Source organism: Pungitius pungitius, chromosome 4, assembly GCF_949316345.1.
Source record: "Pungitius pungitius chromosome 4, fPunPun2.1, whole genome shotgun sequence".
In the NCBI taxonomy this organism is placed as follows: domain Eukaryota; kingdom Metazoa; phylum Chordata; class Actinopteri; order Perciformes; family Gasterosteidae; genus Pungitius; species Pungitius pungitius.
Window position 1 is genome coordinate 11,204,262 of NC_084903.1, and position 23,505 is coordinate 11,227,766.

The window sequence follows — 23,505 nt, forward strand, 5'->3', positions numbered from 1 at the left end:
GGTCCCCTCCATCAGCTGAACAAACACAACCCCAGATGCATTCCCTTCATCTCACTTAATCCAACAGAAGGCACTTGCTTAAATGTATTTAAAAAGTGGGATTGAACATAACATATTTCACGAAGCGTGCCTTTGTGTGTGACAGACTCTATTTTGTGACGAGGAGTGTCGCAGATGTGGCACCCCACGAAGCTAGAAAAAAAGTATTCAGATCCGCTTATTTATTTTTGTGACATCTTGCTGAATTAAAGAGACAAACTCATTGTAAAAATGCAACAATGCCGATAAAGTAACCTGATACCTTTTCTGGTCCAGAGCAGATTATTCCCCCCCAAAAAACACCTTTCATCTGCAGGACCAGCAGGGTGACAAAATGCAAATAAAGTTCAAGTTTAAGATATGTTTTTAAAGATACTAAATTGTTTGCTTGATTATATAACATTGCATAACACACATTGGGAGGGGAAACACTGCATGTGAAATATCTTAAATCTGACAATAGGTGTTCTTTAATGAAATGCATTATAGTTTAGAAGTATACAGAATAATTTGTGATTATGTAAACAAATAAGCAATCCTTAAAACAATCAAATGTACATGCTGTTTGTTGTTGGTCAACATTATCTTATGTGATTGCGTTATACGGCTTGATGAATATGAAAATGAAATTGGCCGGCTAACAAATGGAAACAACTGAATTCCAGTGCAAAAAAAGAATGCTAATCAAAAATAGGTGTCAGGTGATGGCAGACCTCATTACAGTGTGAGCCATTGCCAGAAGACGGAATAAATTGTCACTTTTACACGCAATGCAATTTTTCATTGCACAATCTGACGTGTCAACATCCTCCGCGAGCCTGAGAGGCAATGCAGCAAGCGTCTTGTATTAAGCCAAAGGTGGATCCACGTGTGGGCTTCTAATACAATTCAGATTGACGGCTGATTCTTATATTATGTGTAAAAACAGGAGAAATGATCATTGGATACCTCAGTTCTGTGGATGGACCGTCCACAGAATGGGCCCGTGCTTCCTGGCTGAGAGTCACCAGAGGTTTCAGTGGCCATTCTGTGTTTCACAATGACATGGAACGGTCGCTTGACATGCCTGCAAGGGGACATCCAGCCCTCTCACTTCTTATTCCTGATTCCTCATTTTCTCTGGACTCCACAAGATTCAACTATCAGACGAGGCCGTGGGTATTATTAGACACGGGTGAATCACAAGGCACATGGAAGCACACGCACACAGTCCGCGTGCAAAAGCTACCTTTTTTGGTGTACACACAATAATAGGCCTAATCTGTTGTTTCAATCAGTTTGAATAACATTTGTGTTTTTAGAATATGTATACTCACAAACGACACACACATCAACACGCACGTTTAGCCGTATACACCCATTTACGGCTTTGGGCCCCTATCCCACCAAACAGCCGAGTTCCTCTTTCTTATTGTGTTGCTCAAGCCAGACGAGGATGACTCAGTGATGATAATAATCATGTATATGTTGGTAATCTTCACATCTGACTCTGCTGAGTTTGTTTGTGAGAAAGGCAGTTAACAAGTCTATTTTTAAAAATTTGAGAAGTTGAAGATTAAGTAGACTTCTCAAATGCCTTGAGGACTGGCCGTCCGTTTTTACTCCAAAGATGTTGTTGAAGGCAGTTAAGAGTGTTCCTTACTATACATTTCTACTGTTTGAACAATTTAAGTTGTCTTCATTAAAGTGTTTAACAGCTGATCCAGAATGTCAAGTCGTCTTACTTTGACCAAGAAGAGAGCGCCGAACTACGTGATTAGCTGCAGAATAAGTTAAAGAGAAAATGATGGAATTGAGTTGCTTTGGTATTATAATGAGATGTGTTTTCTTGGCTTTTGTCATGGCAGAGTTACACAATAGATTAAGTTGTCAACTCCTGTCACATACACCACCTGCTGGTCAAGCCGTTTATTAAGGAACTTTATTGTACTGTTGGACCTCGGGAGCTCTACTACAGATCAGGTGGGAATAAGGTGCTGATCAATTCGGGACCCAAACGTAGTAGAAGAACGTTTTTTACGGAGCCTGACACAGTATCTCAATAAACAGATCAATTAATTGTCTTTTGTTTAATAGACAAGATCAAAGAAAAGCCAAACTACCAAAACATAATTCAGAAAACACTGGAAGTAAATGTCTTGCATTGATTCAAAATCACACCCAGGTAAAAGAAGAGAAGTAATGTAAAAGTACTCATTTTAAGAAAAGAATGACATGAACACATTATTTTAATAATATTTTGTGTGGATTTTGGCCATTCGTGTGGTAGGGTTTCCAAGCATCACAATCCATCCCGAAACGTCTCCCTTTACTGCATCCCGGTGTGACAGCGTGCGCCGTGCCGTTCTGTTGCCTCCACAGGCCCAGGTCCATATGGCTTCCTGCACCGCGGGGTCAGCGTTGGCTCCCACAGCAGCAGCAAGAAGCTCTGCTTTTGGCCCTGTAAGGAGACGCTGCTGCTGATTTTGCATTGGAAGCATCACATTAAGAATACACTGTGTAGAAAAAAATGATCTTTGTGCTGATGATCTGGTTTAGTGATGAAGGCCACAGTGGCTTCAGGGTTACGTTGACACTGTTTCGTAACCAGTTAAAATGTCCTACGAGTGACTTTAAATGACACCGATTGATAAGGTCAGAGGATAAATGTATCTTTAGTGGAACTCCTAACAAAGTAAAGACATCTGAAACACGACTAGAAGCTCCAAGTTAACATTGCTTTTGGAATGCGGTCACGTTCCGTTAAAAAGGCAGTTTAGTCTTTGACAATGCAACGATTTTATAAGCCTATCATATTGTTGTATCTGATATCTTAATCAGAAAAGTAACTTACAGCTCCAGCTGTCAAAATATATGTAATGGAGTAAAACAGACACAATTGGAATGAACTGTAGATGTTAAAGTAAAGCACAAGCATACATTAAACCGTTTTAGCACAGTACTTAAACCAAACCTTCAGAGAGAGAGAGAGAGAGAGAGAGAGAGAGAGAGAGAGAGAGAGAGACTGCTCTATGGATGACTGGAGAAAGCACAGCTATTTAACCACATGGTATGACGTTTCTTTGCCCCATCCCTGCTTGTTTTCTATTACTTTCATGTATCTCCCGTAGTTTGCTCGCTATATCAATGAATGCCATTTCCTCTAGTGGTTCTATTCAGAGGAGACTATTGATGTGAAACTGGAATATGCCGTGTAAGTCACACCATGCCTTTATTGTTTGTCTACCTACAACTGGTACAAATAAAAGTAACCTAAGCTAGCCTAACCTTGTTTGTCTTTTTCAAAACCATTGTGTCTTTTGTGTAACAGCAAGCCATACAGAAAGAAATCTTCATGAAAACATGTTAACATCACGATTGGCTAATCGCAGGGTCTATCAATCTCTTACTTTGTGTACATGAAACAGCAGCTTTAAGCGAGTTCTGTTCCAGGAACTAAAGTGATAGGCCTCGCTATTGCGATATTGGATGTAGGTTTGTCTTGTGATTGTTCTTTTTTATTTACATCTTAACGGTATTTCTTTGAGTCAATGAAGATTTCACATTGAGACAGTGATTTATATTATATGAAATATCTTGAATCTGACAATGGGTGTTTTTTAATGAATTCAAACAGTGATTCATTCAAAGCTGTCATCGAAAAAAATAAAGAAATGTTAAAACCAAGGTTTGTCCCTGAGTGGATCTGCTTTGGTTGATGATTTGTCTTACAGGTTGGTTCTTTAGTCCTTTGACTACATAAGGTGCACACAAACGACAGAAATAAAACTTTTATAAGAACATAGACTTATATAACACTAAAAACATTGTACACTTTAGTGACAAATATGAACTTAGGTAGTGATGACATCCAATTGAGTATTAACTCCAAACAGGCCTTGTTCTCGGGCACACACTCTGTTTGCCGTCAAAGACGTGCTACAAATAACACTAACAAGGGCTTTGTCTAATCAAGTGTCCCAGTAAGCTGTGACAGTGGGACGACGTATTTCCTCTGCGACATATTTCAATATCTTTGATGAAAAAGTTTACGTTATATTAGATAGAACTTGATTATTCAGAAAGGATTACCAATATACCTTTAATATGCATAGTACGCTTAGTTGTAGGGAAGTAGAACAACGGGAGTTCAAAAGCTTGACCCGTGCTGGAAGAAGTCTTTTAGTCTACGGTTTGAACAGACTGCATCACGCGCACTTTAGCAACAGTTTCTGGGACATATGAAAATAATCTGGTTTAGTAAATTACTTTATTCCAGGTAAACTCATTTGGGGACTACTCCGATTATTTAATTTAAATTCCCCACAATCAAATCTTATAAGTAAATGTTACGTTAACGTTACTTCCTGAAATCTGTTACCCCTCCCCTCCCCTCCTCCGCTCTCCGGGATCCTGAGACGTGGCTGTTTGGGGGCCGCGGTGACCCACCAGCACTCTGGATTCTGTGGAAACTCACAGGCGGGAGCTTTCGTCCTCCACCGAGCCTGGATGGCAGGGACACCCCGGTGCGAAGCCTGCAGAAACCACAAGGTGCTGTCGCGGTGACTTTGGGCTCCCAACGCGAGCAGCGACCCACTCACGCGGGGTCGTTTAGGCGGTTGTGACCGTTGTCGGGGGCCGTTTCTGCGGGTTGGAGGTAACGTCTGTAGCGCGCGCGCCGTGTTTACCAGCTAGCATTAGCGTGCTAACTTTCCATCAGGGAGTTCGGGTTAGCTCGCTGGCTGCGTCGTTGTGAAAAAAGCAATGTTCCTCATTTCTTTTTCTCATCTTAACGGCTCTCCAGCCCGGTGTGTGTCTTTATTTAACCCCGGGCACGCTTTAGTGAGTTGTCTTGTGCATTTTGTGCTTTAAACGGGAGTTGACGTTAGCATTCACCGTGAGTAAACGTCCTGCTTACTGACAGGAAAGCGATGCGAACGCGTCGTTAAGTTATTGATACGGTGGCGGTGCATCGTGTGCAAACATACGTGCAGTTTGGGATTAAACTGTTGCAGTAACGTTGACGCTAACAAACTTTTCGGTAGCCTGTCGTTAGCGTTTTTTTTAAGGAGCGTTTCCAGATGTCCGGAGGCAGCTGCCAGCAGGAAGCACACACTGGACTTTTCTGGCATTTTCTTTCCAGAAACTAAAAAAGAGTGTCGGAACCTGGCAGTATTACAGCCAATTTAACGCTATTAAAATGCAAGTAACTTTTATTCTTGGGTTTCTATTGCGGGGATGAAATCTGTGAACGTTTGGATTTTACAATTTTACCTCTGACTAAACTGGCTATATGTTGAATTTACCAAAATCGAAAAATAAATTAACGAGTTTCCAGCTTAATTTCCTGCTCTTTTGAAATGTTGAGTCACATGTCAGGGGAGACACACCAGAGGCCTGCCTGTCTGAATGTGTGCATTTCTTGCAGCATTACTGGTTGCAAGTGCTTTTTGGACCGTGGGACGGATGAAAGGTGGAAGCTGTAGGAAGCCCAGCTGGGCTGTAGCTGCTCTGTTGATCCCAGTTACCCTGCTGATGCTGACGTCCAGGGGGGCAGCAGGCAACCACAAGATGACACAAACTGCAATGGCCCGTGCAACAGCCTCTGCTGCAGGACCGGGCCCCAGCCTGACCGATTACCTCCAAGCAAACATCTTGTACAGCGAACATCTTCATGTTTGGCTCTTGTCCCTGGTGGGCTCTGTGGCTGTTGGCCTCAGTGGGATTTTTCCGCTTCTTGTCATTCCCATTGAAGCTGGAGCAGCCCTCAAAACAGAAGGTAAGGGACAACATATCCCTCTTTGTTAATCACTCCCAATATTATACTTATCACGATAATTACAAGGGCAATATCGACTATACACATACACAATTCTGTTAATAATAAAATCATAATATTTCTGTTTCTTGGAGAAAAGATACCATTTGAATTGGCTTGTGTCATAGAAAACACAGCAATGAGTCTGTACATGTCAAGATGAACACAAATGGGGCCATCTAAAGGTCAAATGGCTATAAATTTCTGCAGGAAAGTAAATATTTAAAAGTAAATATTGTGTGTGTGTGTGTGTGGGTGGGTGGGTGGGTGGTAAATCTCAGGTCTTCTCTCCCTCTACAAGGGGGGAAATTACCCCAGTGAGTTCAACTGTTAGTTCTGGTGAACACTTTCACCTTGAATAGCCACACAAGGCAGATCACCCTGAGGCCCACACCCTCTTGAGCTGCCCCACCCACAGCAACCTGGCATTCCAGATGTATTTTAGGCCGTGGGGTTTTCAAGTGCAGTCCTGACCTGAGGTTCGTTGTCACTAAGGAAACCAAAGGTCTGGTGAAACAGAGACACATTTTTTATGCATTTCTGTGCATCAAGTAAAGGCCAAAGAATGTGAATCACACAAGAGACAAGCTAAACTAGAAATAATGATGGACCAGTAATGAATGCAGCATATAGATGAGTGCAGTGTGTGATGGGGCGTGTGCAAACAAAGCACAAAACCACAACCAAACCAGATGGTGGAGTGAATGGAGTTTAGAGATGAAGCCACTTAGACTGAGGCAAGATTTGCTCGGGTGTTGTTCGTTTCCTGCTGCCTATACCCACTCTCCTCTTTTGCTCCTGAGCCAGGAAGCCAAACCAAACATGCAGAAGGAGGGATGTCAGTCACATCAAATTGTTCTGCAATCCTGAATTAAACAGTCTATATTAACTCCTACCCATTTCTCTTCTCTTTCTCCTGGCGTTTCCACAGCTGGTGGCCAGAGGCTGAAGCAGCTCCTGAGCTTTGCTATTGGTGGTCTTCTTGGGGATGTGTTCCTTCACCTCCTCCCCGAGGCGTGGGAGCGCTCCCGCTCCTCAGGTGGGTGTCCTTTCCACCAACACCTTCGGAACCTTTTGTTTTTTATTTCTTTTTTTTATTTCTATGACCTTCTTAAACATTAATAACAGAAAACTGTTCATATTTTTGTCAGTAGTATTTCCTCAGGTATTATTTCAATATTGGATATATAATCTATTATATTTCTTTCAAATGTCATGTCATCACATTTCGGATGTTTCTTCAATGATGATTGTGTAGCACTCCCCGATGTTGTAGCTCTATTTTTACTTACTACATTTGCTTAAATCTAAATCTCTGCTTCCTTCTAGCTGGTAAACACAACCACTACATCACCCAGGGCCTGTGGGTAATTGGTGGCCTGTTGGCATTCCTCCTCCTGGAGAAAATGTTCCCAGACAAAGACAGCCACGAGGATCTACCATCAAATTCAGACCTGAATTCAAATTCTGCTGTAAGTGTTTCAGCCGAAATGTCGTTGGGAGAAATCTCGATACAAGCATTATATATTTTTGTTTTCATCTTGCTTGGTCGGCATATCTTGCCATTTTTTCTTGTGGAGAATTAAATGAGCAAATCAATTCCGCTCTCGCACCTCGTTGCCGTGAGGATGCTGGGCAGCTGGAGACTTCAAGATGTTACTGCATCCAGTCAAGAATTAATCCAGCACATAAAACCACAAGGAGTCTTTTTATTTGATATATTCTCATTTGAACAAGTGAGGTTTAGATTTAAACATGGACAAAGCCAGGCTAGCTTTTCCCCGTTTTAAAGATTATTTGTTAAGCTAACCAAACAAACAGAGCGTGGTCGCGATGAGTTTCCTCTAATTCTTGGCATGAAGGCAAATAAATACCGTTCCCCAAAATGTCAAGCTATTCCTAACATTCTCTTGGTATAAATAATTTTGAAAGGGATTGATGTCAATGAGCAAACTAACCTTTTATATTCTGTATTTATGTTTATTAGTGTGAACATTGATCTCTAAATGTGATGCTTGTTTGATGAGTCAAAGTTGTAGTTTAGAGATTATATGAGAATAGTGCGACACGACTGAAATATGGGCAATTAACTCTTTAACGCGTTGTCGACAGTGAATGTCTGGGTGCAGTGTGTTTGTAAAAGGCTGTCTCATCCTCTCTCCGTATTGTCGGTGGGGAGGGGGAGGAGAGGGTGGAGGGGGATTGGAATCCACGGCTCAGCTCCTCTGCTCTAGTCTATTTATAGTGATGGGGAGAAGCAGCTGCTTTAGCCATTTCGGTGTCCACCGGAGAGCACTCGCCTTGCTGAGCGAGGCAGCAATAGTGTGACAGCGTGTGAGGGAGACGGAGAGGATACACATTCTCCCTTCTCCAACTCTGTTGGTTTAGGCAACTCTTACCAAAATGTACCAGGGACTGACTTGTGTATGTTCTAACTGGGTCGTTAGTTTTAAGGGGTGGCATCATGTGTGTGAAAGCTACAATGTTAAATGTAAGAGATTGAGTTACGTTTGTATCTTTACTTCATTTTTTAAATTAGGTGTATTGCAGTGGAAATGTAGCTCCAACCTTCAATCATAGACGTGGTGAAAACATTTCTGTTCCGTGAAAAGAAGACAGCTGGCTATTTCCATCGCACCTAATTTGAACTCTGTCTAAATGGCAACTTAAGTGGTTTCTGAATGAGGGAACAAGGAAGTTGGCTGTTCTCGTAAAACATATTAATTCCTGAAATATCATCTGCAACGTCTGGGAAAAAATGAAGCAAAAGTACAAATGACTGCTTATTTCTGCATGTAGGAAGTCAGAGATATAATTCAACACAACAGCTGTTCCGCTGGCAGGAGGTGGAAGCCGTCGGCGCACCGCGGGAGCAGCAATAAATGCATGTTCATTGCGCAGTCCGGGCAACCATTAAATTATTGTTTTTGGTAAGATTGCTGCCGTTTCTTAAGGGAGACGACGTCAGCCAATTGTATTGCACCGATGGTGGACAATGATGGGTAATGGGAATGGAATAATGTATTAAAATGTATGTAAGAAAAGTGGGGCTTATGGTTCACGTGGGGACGTGTTCATTTTTATCTGTTATTCTTCCCCTTTTCTCCAGTCTATTTCAGCTCTCAGTGGAAAGCCATCGCCGTCACTTAGAAATGGGCACCACGCTGAGTCATGGAAATCCTCCCAGCACCAAAGCCTGCAGGAAAGATCACAGAAAATCAAGGTAATTCAGACAACCAAGACATGTTTTCAGACACCATTGGGGGTAAATGCTTGACATGGGTTGATTAATGCAAGAGAAGATTACCTTCTTCAACACCCTTCACACACGACTCACCTTGATAAACATTCACAAAAGAAACAAAAATCAGGGTTTTCGGTAACATATTTTTAGGACATGTCATGTGTTAATCAACCCCTCATCTTGTAGTTTGGCTTTTGCAAGGTTTGCATCCAATCCAGTGTTTCCTCTAGGTATTTGAGGGGGAACAGTTCGACCATCATCATTCTTCCTGCACAATTAACAAATAGTTTATTACAACAACACATCACCAGCAGCTGCTTTTTTTTCCTTGAGAGAAATGGAAAATGTACTGCTTCATTTTAAATGGGCTAGACTACACAGTAGAGGCTAACTTTTGCTGAAAACAAAATCAACCAAGATTCTGTCTCAAAAAAGACAGTTGTGACTGATAAATATAGGTTCCTGCTGATCATGCATATTGTCGACTAATCAAGGTTAACATGATTAACGGTGGCTTTGTGTTTGTGTCTCCCAGACATGTGGATACCTAAACCTACTGGCCAACTGCATTGACAACTTCACCCATGGACTGGCGGTTGCAGGAAGTTTCCTGGTTAGCAAAAAAGTAAGAACTCTCGACAGGAAAAGACTAACAATCTGAACAATGTCAATATTTCTCATTCATGTGTATTCGTCACAAATAGACATTTTTATTCATCATGACGATCCACATTGCTGTGCTTTATGGTTATCGTATGCTTTGTCTTTTCGTAAATATACAGGCTAGAATTAGAGCTTTGGAGGCCTCTAATGACTCTGGGAATTTTGACACACAATATAACACCTTCCTTTGGAACACTGTGGTGGAGAAATTGACAAACCCTCTAGCGTGAGTCCGTAAAATACTGATTTAATAACATCACAGAACATAACTTCTTTTAAAGCTGTATTCTTTGTAAAGAAGTTTCAATGATCCTACAAAGCACAGTCTGCATGACAACTCTGAAACAGTTGAGTGGTCAGAAACCACCGGGGAAAAGTGGTTACGCTCCTGCAAAACAATTCACATTCCAGGGTTGGTACCATTAAAAACAAAGTGTAAAATAGCAGAGACGTAAAAAACTAACTCACAGAGGTGGCATCTTGAACCTCAATATGCAATCTGAGAGGGAATGAAAGCACCCATGAGGGATATGTGTATCTTCCATAGGAGTGAAAGCATTGGTGGGGATGCATCCAGGCGGAGACATGAGCTAAACATTCTGTGGTTAACTGTCTGCACCCTCATTTTGTTGCTAGTTGTAGCAACGCAGACAACCCTTAATCCTCACTTTCACCAACAAAGAGCTGTGACATCCTGCAGTAGAATGGAGTTCAGCTCTAGATAAACTGTGCGTTTAGTTTTATTAACTTACAATATTGAAATAAAGTGTTTTGGTGTTCTACTTATTATTGCAGCAACATCTGACCGTCTTGTTCGAAAAGGAGCTCTTTACAGTGCGGTAAAATTTGTTTGCGTTGTTTCAGTAGGTTAGTGTATATTTGTAGCTGTGGGAAGGAGAGGGTCCAGCTGGAGAGACATAAGGCTAGCAGCATGAACTATGGATCGGTTTGCCAGAAAGGAAGTTCTCAAACATACACATACAAGACATCTCACCGGTGTTTTCTGCTTACTCCCAATCGCAGTTATCACAATGTGACTTTGCACACAAGGAAATACTCCATGAAAATCCCTTACTTACTAGAATTAACTTGCAGTTATTTACTTAAAACATATTTTTTTACCTTCTCAAAATTTAGTTTTAGAAGATTAAATGTCAATAGCTTATTAACATTTAATCTTTATATAGTTATGATGCCAAATGGCTGTTTTGGCTTTTTTTTTTCTACCCTTGCTGAAACTGGTTTGGGGTTCACTGACATGTAGATATTATTATAGCCTCTCATCTAAATGTCATGTGTGTGTATAAGTACACTCCTCTACACACTTGAAAGGTCTCATGATGCTTTTCATGGAGGATTATGAGCACTTTTGAAGAATTTAAGCTGTTACAGCTTCACAACTCTTTAAGCTGCTCAAAGTTTGTCTGTTGCATTTTCCCTCTTTGCACCATCCACTGCAAGCTTAACATAAATAATGTAACTGTCATTGCTAAGTAAGACAAAGCCATGTAATGAAAGTTCTCTTGCAGGTTGGGTTCCTCACCACCTTTGCTATCCTGCTCCATGAAATCCCCCACGAGGTGAGGTACAGACTTCTTTGTGAAATTGTAAACCTCCTCTTAATATAGACATTTGAGGTTAAATTAAAGGTTTCATGTTTACATAGCAGGAATTCCATTGGAAGAATATGAGTGCTTGTAAACACGTTCATCCAGCCCTCTGCTTTGGGAAATGTTACCGTCTGCAGGTGGGAGACTTTGCCATTCTGCTGAGGGCCGGGTTTGACCGGTGGAGTGCCGCCCGCATGCAGCTCTCCACGGCGCTGGTCGGGGTCTTGGGAGCTTGCTTCGCTCTGTGCGCTCAGTCACCAAACGGCACAGGTGAGATTGTGATTGTACACACCATCAGACCATGGAACAAGTGCAAAAATGATACTTAAGGTTTTTTTCTGCCGCTTCTAGAAAACGCCACTGCCTGGATCTTGCCTTTTACCTCTGGAGGCTTCCTCTACATAGCCTTGGTGAATGTGGTGCCAGAACTGCTGGAGGAGTCCAGTTTAAGGTTTGTGCTTATTCACATTACAAACCCAATGGGGAGATAATGAAATAAGAGATTATGAAAACATTGCTCTGTAGTGGTACTAGTGGCCAAAAACTCCACAAGGTAACTTTCAACCTGTTCTGCGTGGTTGGAGTTGAGACAGAAGTGTAAGAACAATATTAACAAATTCTGTGGTGTTGACATTGGTAGACACTATTTTGTATATGTGCTTGATTCTCATTCTGTGTCGTTTCTTTTTTTTTTTTTTTACCAGGCAGTCTTTCCTGCAGATCCTACTCATTTTCTGTGGCGTGGCGGTCATGGCTGTGCTCTCTGCCATTGTTAATTGAACACGGAGAAAGCGCTTTTCTCGTCTAAAACTCTCAAATTCTCCAACAACCCCTTATATTTTTTTACCTCTTATTCATAGAAACTTTTTATAATGTTACACTACAGAAATCTTTCAGAAGAACGTCACTTTATAGATGTAAAAGCTTCATATTCTGCCGACAAGATATTTATGGCGACAAGATTGTGCCAAACTAAGAGATCCATTTAATTTTGTTTTTTTTGTGGATCTGTTACCAAATTGTCTTGCATTGCTGATCAGACAATCGTGTTGTTTTGCACATACATTTACACAGGTACACCTGAGGTACCAGCTCAACAGAGCAGGTTGTATTGGTCTTTACCAGAAAAGCTTTTTTTTTAATGTATTAATCCCTGAATTGTTTAAACATTGTATATATTATTTTTTGGATTTAGCTGCTGTTTATTTATTAAATTAGACGAGCATTCTATAGTTTTATTAGACGTGCACCACATTCTCTTAATCATTCTGTCACATTAAGATATAAGTGCCAAGAAGTCAGGATGGTTTGTTGACAAAAAATTTTCTGTTTTGTAGCTTCTTCATGCAGTCCAGTCTGCACTTTTTGATCTGTGCTTGAATAAATAATTGTAATATTATAATATAAATTGAAAATAGTTTATTCACAAAGCGTCCCAATCTTTTTCTTAATCAGCTTTCATTTATACTGTTGTCAAGAATTCAGTGAGGATAGTGATATATTACCACTTTAGGAAACATCCCCATGTAGGATTTACATCTATGAAAAATAAGTTTTATGAATTTACAAAAAAAAGACAACACATATTAGCAGACAATTAGTGTGAAGAGCGGGAACATGTGTGATAATGATCTCCGTTGGATTAGGATTTCCTAATATTGATTGGTAGAGCTGTGTGAAGGTGCTGAGCAGACGAGTGTGTTGTGACCTCGATGCACAAAAAGCTGTCCCACCATGAGCATATTTTTACTGCAGAGGTCCTATGCCTAAAATGTCATATGGGAGGGAGGGGGGGTATTGATTGTGTTCACACTTGTCCAATTTCAACACAGTCAGTTTGGCAAGCTTCAGTTGCCATAACGACTTCGCCGCGGGTTGCCTTCCTTAGTCATCAGCCTGAGAGCGGCCTATTGTCTGTGGGAGCCTTCCTCGGTCACGGCACAGAAGAACAACAAGCAACCAACATGAACGCTGTGGTGCAAACACGTGATCGAAAAATCGATCATTGGATTTCCGTTGTGTTCCAAGAACGTCGTTGTAACGTCAGAATTATATTAACGGATTTTGTTGATTTTATATTATACAACACAATAAAACCCTCTACTTGGTTGCTCTGATCTGAAATATTCCATCAGCTTTTTTGTTTAATATCCTGTGCTTCGTTTAACATGGCAAACTGTATATTTTAAAACCCAGACCGTATAAGCTATACAGTCTGATGTTTGTATTTAATGAATAATTTAAGAAAAACTATCTAGAACCAGTAACTAAACGGGATCACTAAATAACTTCAGCCAACTTATACGATTTAATTAAATACAATGCTGCAGCCCTGAAAGCTATTGAGGCCCTTACCCCTCCATGTTTGATTTGTTACTGGTTTCCTTCTTGCTTTCATCCTCTTTTAGCAATAGTCATGTGACTTGGCCTAATATGCTTTTGGTGCCCTTGAAAACAATATTCTCAAGCCAAAAGAGGACATTTCTATTTGACGAGCCGGTGTTGTACATTTAGTATGAATTACCATTCTGTAACAGTGAGAACCCCACAGGTTAGTCTGCATTAGTAAGTCTATATGCTCACCTGGCCCTACGGCTAGAGTAAGTGGTTGCATGATAATGTTTTCATTTCCTATATTTTCAAACTTGAAACATTCCTAAAGTCCTCTAAACTGCCACTAATCTCATAGATCCATAACAAAGCAAACTCCAGACAACTAATCATTTAAATAAAATGTCTTGTTTCTAGGTAAACAAAATGAATAAAAGACACCTGTTTTGAATGCTTACTTAAACCAAAATGAATCCAAAAGGTGACCATAGAAGCCTCACAGAAGACATGCAGTGGAGCAGCGCATCTCCTCTCCTCCTCATCCCGCAACCGCCTGGAGGCGAGCGCGCGCAACTACACCACTGCCCGTGCCTCCTCCTCGCAGCGTTGGTCGCCCTCCATCGCCTCTCCTTTCCTCCTGTACCATAACAGATGGTGGGAACAACATTGCATCCACCGGGTACCACGACAATAGAGCGCAGCTTCCACTCCCGACCACGCTGGCCTTGCACCGTTATGCTCCTCGTGCAGGACCACGCGAGGCTGTGAGTGCCGTCGTGATTCATTTCACGCGGTACCACCACCACCACCACGGCCACGGAGGAACCTTCCTGCGACTGTTCGAGCTCTCCGTCGAGCGGGGAAGATGGCCGCGATGAAAATACTAACAGGCACGGGGCTATTCCTGGCTTTCTGTGCGCTCGGGCTGCTCGCCATGGCGATCTGCACCGATTACTGGTACGAAACCGACGCGAGGAGACATCGGGAGAGGTGTAAAAACTATGCCAACAAGCGAAACGACCCCGGCTACATCTACATTTCAAACCAGAACCTCCCCCTCCAGATGCCTCCAAAGAGCCTGGAGATGAAAGGTAACGGCCCAGATGCTCGGGCTCTCATCCGGGGGAAGCGGCACTTCATGGCCGCCGCGTCTCCCATGGAGTCCCACTGCAGCCGGCAGTTTAACTCCACCATCTCCGGGCTGTGGAGGAAGTGCCACCGGGAGGGATTCGACCTGGAGACCGAGGACCTGATCTACAAAGGTAAACACGAGCGAGTCTGGCGTTTCTCGCTCGCGACACGCAGGCCGTGCTGCTCGGCGATGAGCTCACGCTTAGCCCCGACACAAACACACAGGGCCAGGATCTGCTCACACAGTAACCTGTCTCCGTGTTTTCAGTCCCTTATGCGTCGAGGTCAGGATGGTTTCTTTCTATTTTATCTTTTCTTTAGAAGCGTATGTTTCGGCACGGATTTCGCTGTCCATGGTGCTGAGAGAACCCCTTCAGTCTCTCGCTCCCGGATAATGGCTGCACCTCTATTTTCTGATCCCGTCTTCCATGCAGGAGACTTCACATTACCTCATGAGGGTTATTGTCATTAAAGGGTTCATGTGTTAGGAAGCTGAATCAATTGTTCAATTTGAATTCCATATGTTTGATCACACCAGATGAAAACATCCTGCACAGCCTTGCTGTTTAGCAACAGTGAGTAGCCATATTTCAGGCCTCATTCTGCATTTATGCAATACCTGATCCAGACCAAGATCTTAAAGCTGAGGTAGAAGACGGGACCAGCGCCGTGAGGAAAACGTGTGTGTCCATCTGAAGTCAAAACATCCTTTTCTCCTTTAACCATTGGGATGTTTTCAGTTCCATAATGTCCTTTTCATAATCCATAGATGTCTGAGCAGCATGAAGATTAAGGTCATTTTTGTCAGGTTTAACCATTTGAATCTTATGAACCATTTAAACCCTTTTTATATAATCAATAGCACACAGACTTTGAAAAAAACCCCACTTGTTTAAACTATACGCATGTGCACACCTAAAAGAAACAACACGTTTTTGTTTAACTGAATGAACGTGTCTGTCCTAGATGTTGACATGGTATGAACACGTTAATCCAACACACAACCCTTTTTGAAGCTTGTTGCCTTACTGTTACATTGTCTAAGAATTTGTTTCAAAGGATTTTTCATGTGTACATAAAAGTATTGCCACACCAAATACCATATGTCAAAAGGATAATTAAAAAAAATCATAAAGGCCCTGAAGGGAACCACACTCATCCTTTTGAAAGCCTGATGACCGACACACAAGAGAGATCTGATGTCACCAGCCTGTCAGATATTTGTGGGACGATCGTACTTTGAATTATGCCCCTATGAGCTAACATCTAGTGCAATTTACTTAAATGTGTTATTGGCTTCAGAATATATTTTCTTACTCCTGAGGTATGGAGGTTTCTGATGTTTTAGTCATGATTAGTCTTGATGATCACATGGTTATGGCAGCACAGGGAAAGAAAACCCTGTGGTTGTTGTTGACTCATGCTATATGTGCACTGACAAATTGTTAGAATGACACCACATGCTCTAGATCTATACAGCATGGCATTTTATTGGGCCATTCAAAGCTACACAAGTTTTATTTTGGCAAGATTAGACGGCAGATTTAATGGGACTTGAATTCAGAAACCAATATCAACTTACCAAGGACAATTTAAAGGTGCCGTTTTACAGCCCAAGTAGGAAGCATAAAGCTAACAGGAGGTGAGAGAGATCAAGTGCATTCTGTAGATTCCAAATCTGTCCAGAGAAGATGTTTGATCAGGAATGAATGACGAGAATGATGAGAATGACGAGCTGAAATCGCCTGTGTGTGTGCACCAAGCATTTAAAATGATGCCACGTTGCCACCATTGTAAATTATGAAAAATCAGTCTTAACCGAGCTATAAATTGTATCTTGCTAATGTTGAGATGTGCAGTATTGAAACCCTTCAAAGCAATTGGTATGAGAAGCTGAAGTCCCAATAAATATACACATGTTTATAGATGACGATGTAATGTCATCAGTAAATGTTTTATGCATACAATAGTTTCAAGCTTTTGACTTATAACAAAGTATCAGAAATTCCTTAAGTAGACAGCGAACTGTACTGGTATCACATGTCGACTTTTTTATATGTCGCTCATCATCATTTGGTTGATTAAACGTAAAATATTTGGACTAAAAGGCTCTCGTAATAATATAAGCCTCTTTCTTTCATAATAGCCTTTAGTATCTCAGCAAAGAATATTCAGATAAAACCATGGAAGATCACAAACCCAACTATTAGAAGGGAAATCTATACATCTGACAGGAATAAAGTGTGTAAAAGATATTGGGATTTTAAAGAGTATTATTAAGCCAAAGACCGTTTTAACAGCACATATTTTTACCAACAGAGAAGCTAATAAACCGAATGACTGCTGCGTTGCTTTCAGTCACCAATGTGCCTTCATGCGACACTTGATGGGATGGAGCTGTTAAGAGCATTACCTACACCTGAGCTTTCCCTGCTTTGACAATCCAAAACATCTGCTGTGAAAGTGGTGTATCGAGCTCCCCATAACTAAATAAATATGTCTGCCTCGGTTTTAACTTGAGAGATATGGAAGGTACTTTAATCACAGTTCCTTTTCAAACTTGAAACTAAAGTGACAATTTGGAGGAGAATTGAAATATAAAGCTGTTGTGACTTATGGAGAAGCAGCTGGACAACAAGTCTTTAAATTCTGAATGTATCGGGGCTCTGAATGCCGATTCTGAATTCAAGTCATTATGAAGAGATTCACTATAAATGACAACGATTGAGTTTAATAATCCATATTGCACATTGTTTCCTAATCCTCCCTTAATCACAATGTGCGAGTGGTTGGGACCACAAGGTTAATAAGGCCAGCTCAGTGAATTAAAACTCATTCTGGGTGTAGAATAAATATGAAGCTTCTTGTGTTTATATTATTTCAAAACTCTACATGTTGGGCTAAAGGTTTTGAATGAGATTTTTACTTCATTTTCTTTCTTGTCACTTTGCTCTTCTATGCAAGATATTTGCATATTTAGATATTCCATTTACTATTGTCTCCATCATTTTTTTTTTTTTTCTGTCAGGAATAATTCAAAGATGTACCGCAGTCAAGTATCACTACTCTTCGTCCATCCTACCACGAAATCTACCCATCAACATCACAAAGACCATACGACAGGATGAGTGGCATGCACTCCGTAAGTATCGCCGTGTTGCTCTGTCTTTCCGGAGTTGGACCAGTCGGTTTAGTCACTGAATAATAATAATTAGCGTCATGAAAGGTTGAGAATTCATTAATTACCCTCTTGATAACTGGTGATTTAAGGATGTTGTTGTATAGACAGGCTTCACCTCCGGGCGTTAATTTAGTACTTGAAGTAGACGCGACGTTGGTCTCTTATATGCCCTGTACATCTTTCTCCAGGATCTCATTGCCCACAATCATAACCCACCACAGGCATTTTGAGATATTTAGACATTTCTGAGATTGGATGGAAGCAGGTCTTCATTTTTTCAAAATGAAAATACCGTCTAGTAGGCTAAAAATTCCTTTCCATTGCTGTCATCCGTGCTGTTATTATTCTCCTACTTCTAGACTTATGACCAAAGGTTATCAGGTCATTGCTATTAGGAAGCCATTAGCTTTTAAGTGGCTTATCTGAGGACATTAGGTCTGACAAATCAATATATTCTGGAATATCTCCCCCTAGAACACGTGGATGGGCTTTAATTCTGACTTAAAATCATCTCTTTAATTTCCTTAAAGAGAGAGAGAGAGTGAAGCAGTTGTTTGACCCTGAATTGCGTCAGTATATATTTTCACTTCTGAAACAGTTTCGTCAGTTTTGTTTTGGGTGTTGTTATGGATCTGCTATGATGTGTTCTCTAATGGACAAAAAGCATCATTTAAGACCTCATTCTCATCTAAAATGATTCTATTAAGAATCACAATGTTTCTGACAATTGAGGTCATTTTAAGATTACATGTTGATCAAAAGCATTAGAAAAAAGGCCTCACCATCCTCTCTGTGGTTGGAGAGCCATAGATTCACCACAACGCAAAATGAGTAAATAGAACTTTACACATCAGCCTTCAGTTGAACTGTTGTAGTTTTAGTGTTGACGTTTCCACCTCTGCCCGCAGATCTAAGAAGAATGACGGCTGGCTTTGTGGGCATGGCCGTGTCCATCATTCTCTTTGGCTGGATCATCGGAGTGCTGGGATGCTGCCAGCAGCATGACCTCATGCAATATGTAGCTGGCCTACTCTTTCTCATGGGAGGTACTGTGAGAGCACATATGCCCACATCGACACACGAACATGCAACCAAAATCCAATTTCATTCCATTTCTGTATTTATTCGGTGACAGCTGAGAGCATCTTTGGGTTGTCATTAGAGAGTTAGATGGGCGTGCTGCACTGAGATGCACACGGTACATGCAGGTGCTTGTAGGAATGCAATCATCGAGCTGGAACCGTTCTAAATCGCTGCTTGTCTCCTCTGCTCACACAGGAACATGCTGCATCATCTCCTTGTGCACATGTGTGGCAGGAATCAACTTTGAGTTGTCCCGCTACCCCCGCTACATGTACGGCCTCCCCGAGGACATTAGCCATGGCTATGGCTGGTCCATGTTCTGTGCCTGGGGAGGCCTGGGTCTCACATTGTTGGCTGGCTTCCTCTGCACCTTGGCCCCCTCCCTGAGCACGCCCACTCGCACGACGTCCCACAAGCCGAGGCAGGAGAATGGAACCGTGTGACAGAGGCCTTGTGAAGCGACTGACCCCACCGAACGCACAAACAGCACCCTTCCAACCTTGATGTTTAACTCTAAAACAGTTTTTGTCTGATCACCATCCCACACCATCCTCGACATCGCCATTCCCCCTCAGTGTTCAGTGTGCCTGAGTTGTGACAGAAGGAGCAAAGTAATGACAAACTTCACACACCTAATCTCATAAGAATCCCAGAGGCACCTCGAGGGACACCAAGACTAACACCTACAGTAACTTATGTCTGGGGCTCGGCTCTCATAGCACAAATAAGACATTTTTTGGTTGAGATGTTCGACAGGTTGACTTTTGTGGCGATCTAAAGGTGACTTTTTTTTCTGAAGAGGATTTGTCTTAAAATGGTGCTCTCTTAAAAACATAAAGCCACACACACTCCCACGCAACACTTATACAAAAAAAAAAACACACACACACATGCACACACCAGAACATGCTTTTCCACACATTCTCTGGATGAATCATGGGAAAAATCCATCAAAAGGAAAGACAAAAAACACACACACACACACACACACACACACACACAAACATCAGGCCAGAGCATTTTGTCAGCATTCCTCTTTCAGTCGAGTGATGTGAGCTGTGTTATTGTTCGTAATGAGAAAAAAAAGAGAAAAAAACTGTTGTTGACTGCCCATTGCTTATCTTTAGTGTAGCACACTAACTGATATGAAACATGAGCCCTGGGGGTAACGTCTCAGCCTCTGCAGAGCACAAAATGGATTTAGCAGCGTGGTCAAGATAAACTACACTTAAGAAACATCTGCATTGAAAAGAAAAATAGTTTGATGCTTCTTTAAAGATTCTATATGTACAAAGCATCTCTATGTAGATCCAGATCATTGTTTGTGTAAATTAGATTTTGAATAACAAAGTTAGCTTTCTGTTGGTTTAGAGGTGATGAGGCCTGACAATAAGGAGATCATTAGGAGTTACAGGGTGCCGCCAGGAGCATGAGAGCATTATTGGATTCAGCAACGTGAAGGTATTTTGTCGATGCTACTCAGTTGTTTGCTGACAAGAGCAAAACATGAAACCAAACTGTGGAGGGAGTGTCGGATTCCTCTTTTGTTTACCCTCAATATTGGTCAGGCTTTTTGTGTAATTACAAGGGGGAAGCAAATGCAACTTCTGTGATAAAAACAAAAGCACAAACTGCGTTCCAAACCATTATCTGCACCAAGTACAACAACATGGTAACATCCCACATTAGTGCAGGGCCAAATTGTCATCCTGTTATGCTAAATGTGACATGCAGAATATATAAAATCATATTTGTGATGGACATTGTTGTTCCCTCAAAGCAACGCGCACTGGAACAAACAAATGGATGGAATAAACATGTTTGATTTTAACTTTAAGATTGATGACGGCATTCCAAATTTGAGTTGACTGATGTGCTTAACACATGTCTTGAGCAGTAAAATAGATATTCATTGTGTAATCATTTACACGGTGGTAAAATGTATATTATATAGTGTGCACACTATTCTGAATTAATGGTGACGTTGTTAATTGACGAAGAAAAGCACAGATAGTATTTTGGAAAGGACTCCAGTGATGCTCTGTAAGCTATGCTACGTTTTTTTTGTTGAGGTGCACACAAATTAAAAAGAGGAAGTATAATCACAAGTATCTATGGTAAAAAGTGTTAACATTCCAGACAATCAAAATTGAAATGCCATTTTCAAATTAACAGTTGGATTTTAGTGTATGTGGTGCATACTTTGAATTGTGTGTTGTACGTACAATTCAGTTAAATGCGCCAGTTTTTTTGTACTAACTTTAATACGTAGAATATGGGATGGAGCCACGGGAAAGGTTTAAAAAAAAAAGAGTGTAGCAGATAGGACTACAGTTTATTCAGTGGAAAATGTATAAACGATTCTCTCTGTGACACTGGCGGGTGATAATAACTCAAAGCAGCCCGTTTTCTCTTACTGTACCCCCTCTCCCCCCTTCGTAGTCATTAGAAATCATTCATATTAAAATGTTCAAGGTCACTTCATAAAACAAGAATATTACAGCCATGTGTGATGACGTTTTTATAAAGTGCTGGGGGATGAGTCATGAGATGTTCTACCAGACATGTCAATTAACTTTCTTAGAAAAAAAAGTGTTATAATGTGTGTTGACGACACTGTGCGTGATGTTCAGTCCTTTCACCATCACCATGGACCTCTTCAAGAGGCTACCACTTTTCAGAAGTCGAGGCAATTAACTGAGGCATGTGTGAAAACTGTAACTTCAGTGTCTTGTTGAATCTTTGCACTTTGCTGGGTCTCATAAAAGTCCGCAAACTTGAAGTCCTAGCGGGTGGAGTTCTACGTTATATGTTTGCAAGGTCAAATGAGGGCGCAAAGGAGCATGTAACAAGCACCCTGTTGTGTCTTTTACAAACAGTGTAGGGTCGGTCGGTCTAAGCTCTTATTGTGAAAATATTTATGCCGGAAACAAAGACAGACCTTAAATATGAAAATGTCAATACACTAACAACTGAGTCAGTAAATTCCCTGACGTCCTCACAGAATGCAAAGCTGTTTTGGTGTTTTGGTTTTATAAAGTTATGAGTTCACACCCCAACTAATGTGCAGTAATATTACTGTCAGCAGTAAACCATAATGTATAATTACATGGTGCAATTATAATGTGTTGTTAGGACTGAAGCACAATTGCACACAAAGTTTGTTTGTGTGTTGGAGTTGGAAATTGAATTTTTCCAGTACTGATGTGCCACCACTGCACACGTGCAGGACTTTGTCAAAAAGTATTACAAGCAAAAATTTGAAAAGCATATATTTACGCCCCGTATGTCTAATACATTTAAAAAGACAACATTAACAAACTAACAACGTCTATATTTTAAAACAAGTATTTTGTCTTTGATCGGATTAACTTTAGAAATGGAAGAACAGTAGCACACAGTAGCAAGACTGACAAAACATTAACAAGTATGTGCTTTAGAGAACAAATGGGGTCAACACAGTGTAACAATGTATTTGAAATGGTTGTAAAAATCCCTCCAAACTGGCAACCTCCTGTGTTTCATGAGGAACTTAGAGATGTACTCTGTGCAACGAGAGATGCTCTGTGAAAACGCCATCGTTTAGAGTGGCAATTGTTTCAGTAGCACAGCTATTATTTTCTACAAGTCATTTATACTGGTTCGATCCACTGCAGATGTTACGTGGGGACTAAAGAGACATTACAGTCTTGCATGATCTCATTACAGTTAGTTTCTTTCAATATATCAAAACTTGTGTCCATTTTTAATTGATTTATTTTACTGAAATAAAACATCTAATTACTAGCGTGCTTTGCCTTTCTGTGTTTGGATTCTACAGGTTCGCTGCGTAAAGTTACACACGTGTTTGTGAATCTTTCCCATTAATCTTCCTTTTTTTTCGACCACATTTATCTTAAAAGAATGTGACTCAAAATCCTAGCGATGTTTTTTGTGCTATCTTTGGCCATGAAGTCATTTGTAAATCTGAACGCATATTTTCAGTCCAACTAAAAAATGAATGTGCTAGAGAGGCAGCAGGACCCGAACAGCAGACAGCACCCTTTTGTTGCTGAGGACATGGTGCCATCTAGAGGGAGGACTCTATGTTTTGTTTTTGTGACTTTTAAAGGCTGACATGACATTTGCTACAGGTGATGGAAAACCCCCAAAAAATGAATGCATGTAAAGATTTATATATTTAAAGTGTACATTATTAAATAGAAAAAAGTTTTGATACATATAATTATTACAAATGTTATATACTGTGATTTAGGATGTTCAACATTTTCTGCCTTTCTACATTTATATCCCCACAAGTACTATAAACTTCTGTTGGAACAAAATCTAAAATGATGGCAAGTTGTTACACTTCTTTGCATAACAATGACGAACCAGCTACCTTCTGATATTGAATAGAAAAAGTTGGACTTCCTTTTAAAAGAGG

The 23,505-nt window shown here is 40.9% G+C and overlaps 2 protein-coding genes across 4 annotated transcripts; both read left to right on the forward strand.

Moving 5' to 3' along the window:
- Window positions 1–4,404: 4,404 nt before the first annotated feature.
- slc39a13 (solute carrier family 39 member 13) lies at window positions 4,405–13,470 on the forward strand. Of its 3 annotated transcripts, none has more exons than XM_037486187.2 (10): window positions 4,405–4,675; window positions 5,447–5,797; window positions 6,768–6,875; window positions 7,166–7,308; window positions 8,946–9,059; window positions 9,616–9,705; window positions 11,273–11,323; window positions 11,491–11,623; window positions 11,705–11,804; window positions 12,058–13,470. In XM_037486187.2, the coding sequence occupies exons 2-10, from the start codon at window positions 5,485–5,487 to the stop codon at window positions 12,131–12,133; spliced, it is 1,128 nt and encodes a 375-aa protein (XP_037342084.2). In that variant the 5' UTR covers window positions 4,405–4,675; window positions 5,447–5,484; the 3' UTR covers window positions 12,134–13,470. The 3 variants fall into 3 exon arrangements, with proteins under 3 accessions (XP_037342084.2, XP_037342080.2, XP_037342085.2); XM_037486183.2 differs by having other exon boundaries at window positions 4,405–4,569; XM_037486188.2 differs by lacking the exon at window positions 4,405–4,675 and adding an exon at window positions 4,695–5,220.
- Window positions 13,471–14,128: 658 nt separating this feature from the next.
- Window positions 14,129–22,870, forward strand: tmem276b (transmembrane protein 276b). The gene is made up of 4 exons (XM_037486198.2): window positions 14,129–14,946; window positions 17,844–17,957; window positions 18,905–19,042; window positions 19,275–22,870. The coding sequence occupies exons 1-4, from the start codon at window positions 14,550–14,552 to the stop codon at window positions 19,520–19,522; spliced, it is 897 nt and encodes a 298-aa protein (XP_037342095.1). The 5' UTR covers window positions 14,129–14,549; the 3' UTR covers window positions 19,523–22,870.
- Window positions 22,871–23,505: the final 635 nt, after the last annotated feature.

What these genes read in the sequence shown, in the direction of transcription:
- slc39a13 (XM_037486187.2), top strand. Translation starts at nt 5,485, where the DNA reads ATGAAAGGTGGAAGCTGTAGGAAGCCCAGCTGGGCTGTAGCTGCTCTG. An exon ending in AGCAGCCCTCAAAACAGAAG is followed by an intron (nt 5,798 to 6,767) that starts GTAAGGGACAAC and finishes GCGTTTCCACAG; the next exon opens with CTGGTGGCCAGAGGCTGAAG. An exon ending in TCAGTCACCAAACGGCACAG is followed by an intron (nt 11,624 to 11,704) that starts GTGAGATTGTGA and finishes TGCCGCTTCTAG; the next exon opens with AAAACGCCACTGCCTGGATC.
- tmem276b (XM_037486198.2), top strand. Translation starts at nt 14,550, where the DNA reads ATGGCCGCGATGAAAATACTAACAGGCACGGGGCTATTCCTGGCTTTC. An exon ending in GGATGAGTGGCATGCACTCC is followed by an intron (nt 17,958 to 18,904) that starts GTAAGTATCGCC and finishes CTCTGCCCGCAG; the next exon opens with ATCTAAGAAGAATGACGGCT. An exon ending in CCTACTCTTTCTCATGGGAG is followed by an intron (nt 19,043 to 19,274) that starts GTACTGTGAGAG and finishes CTGCTCACACAG; the next exon opens with GAACATGCTGCATCATCTCC.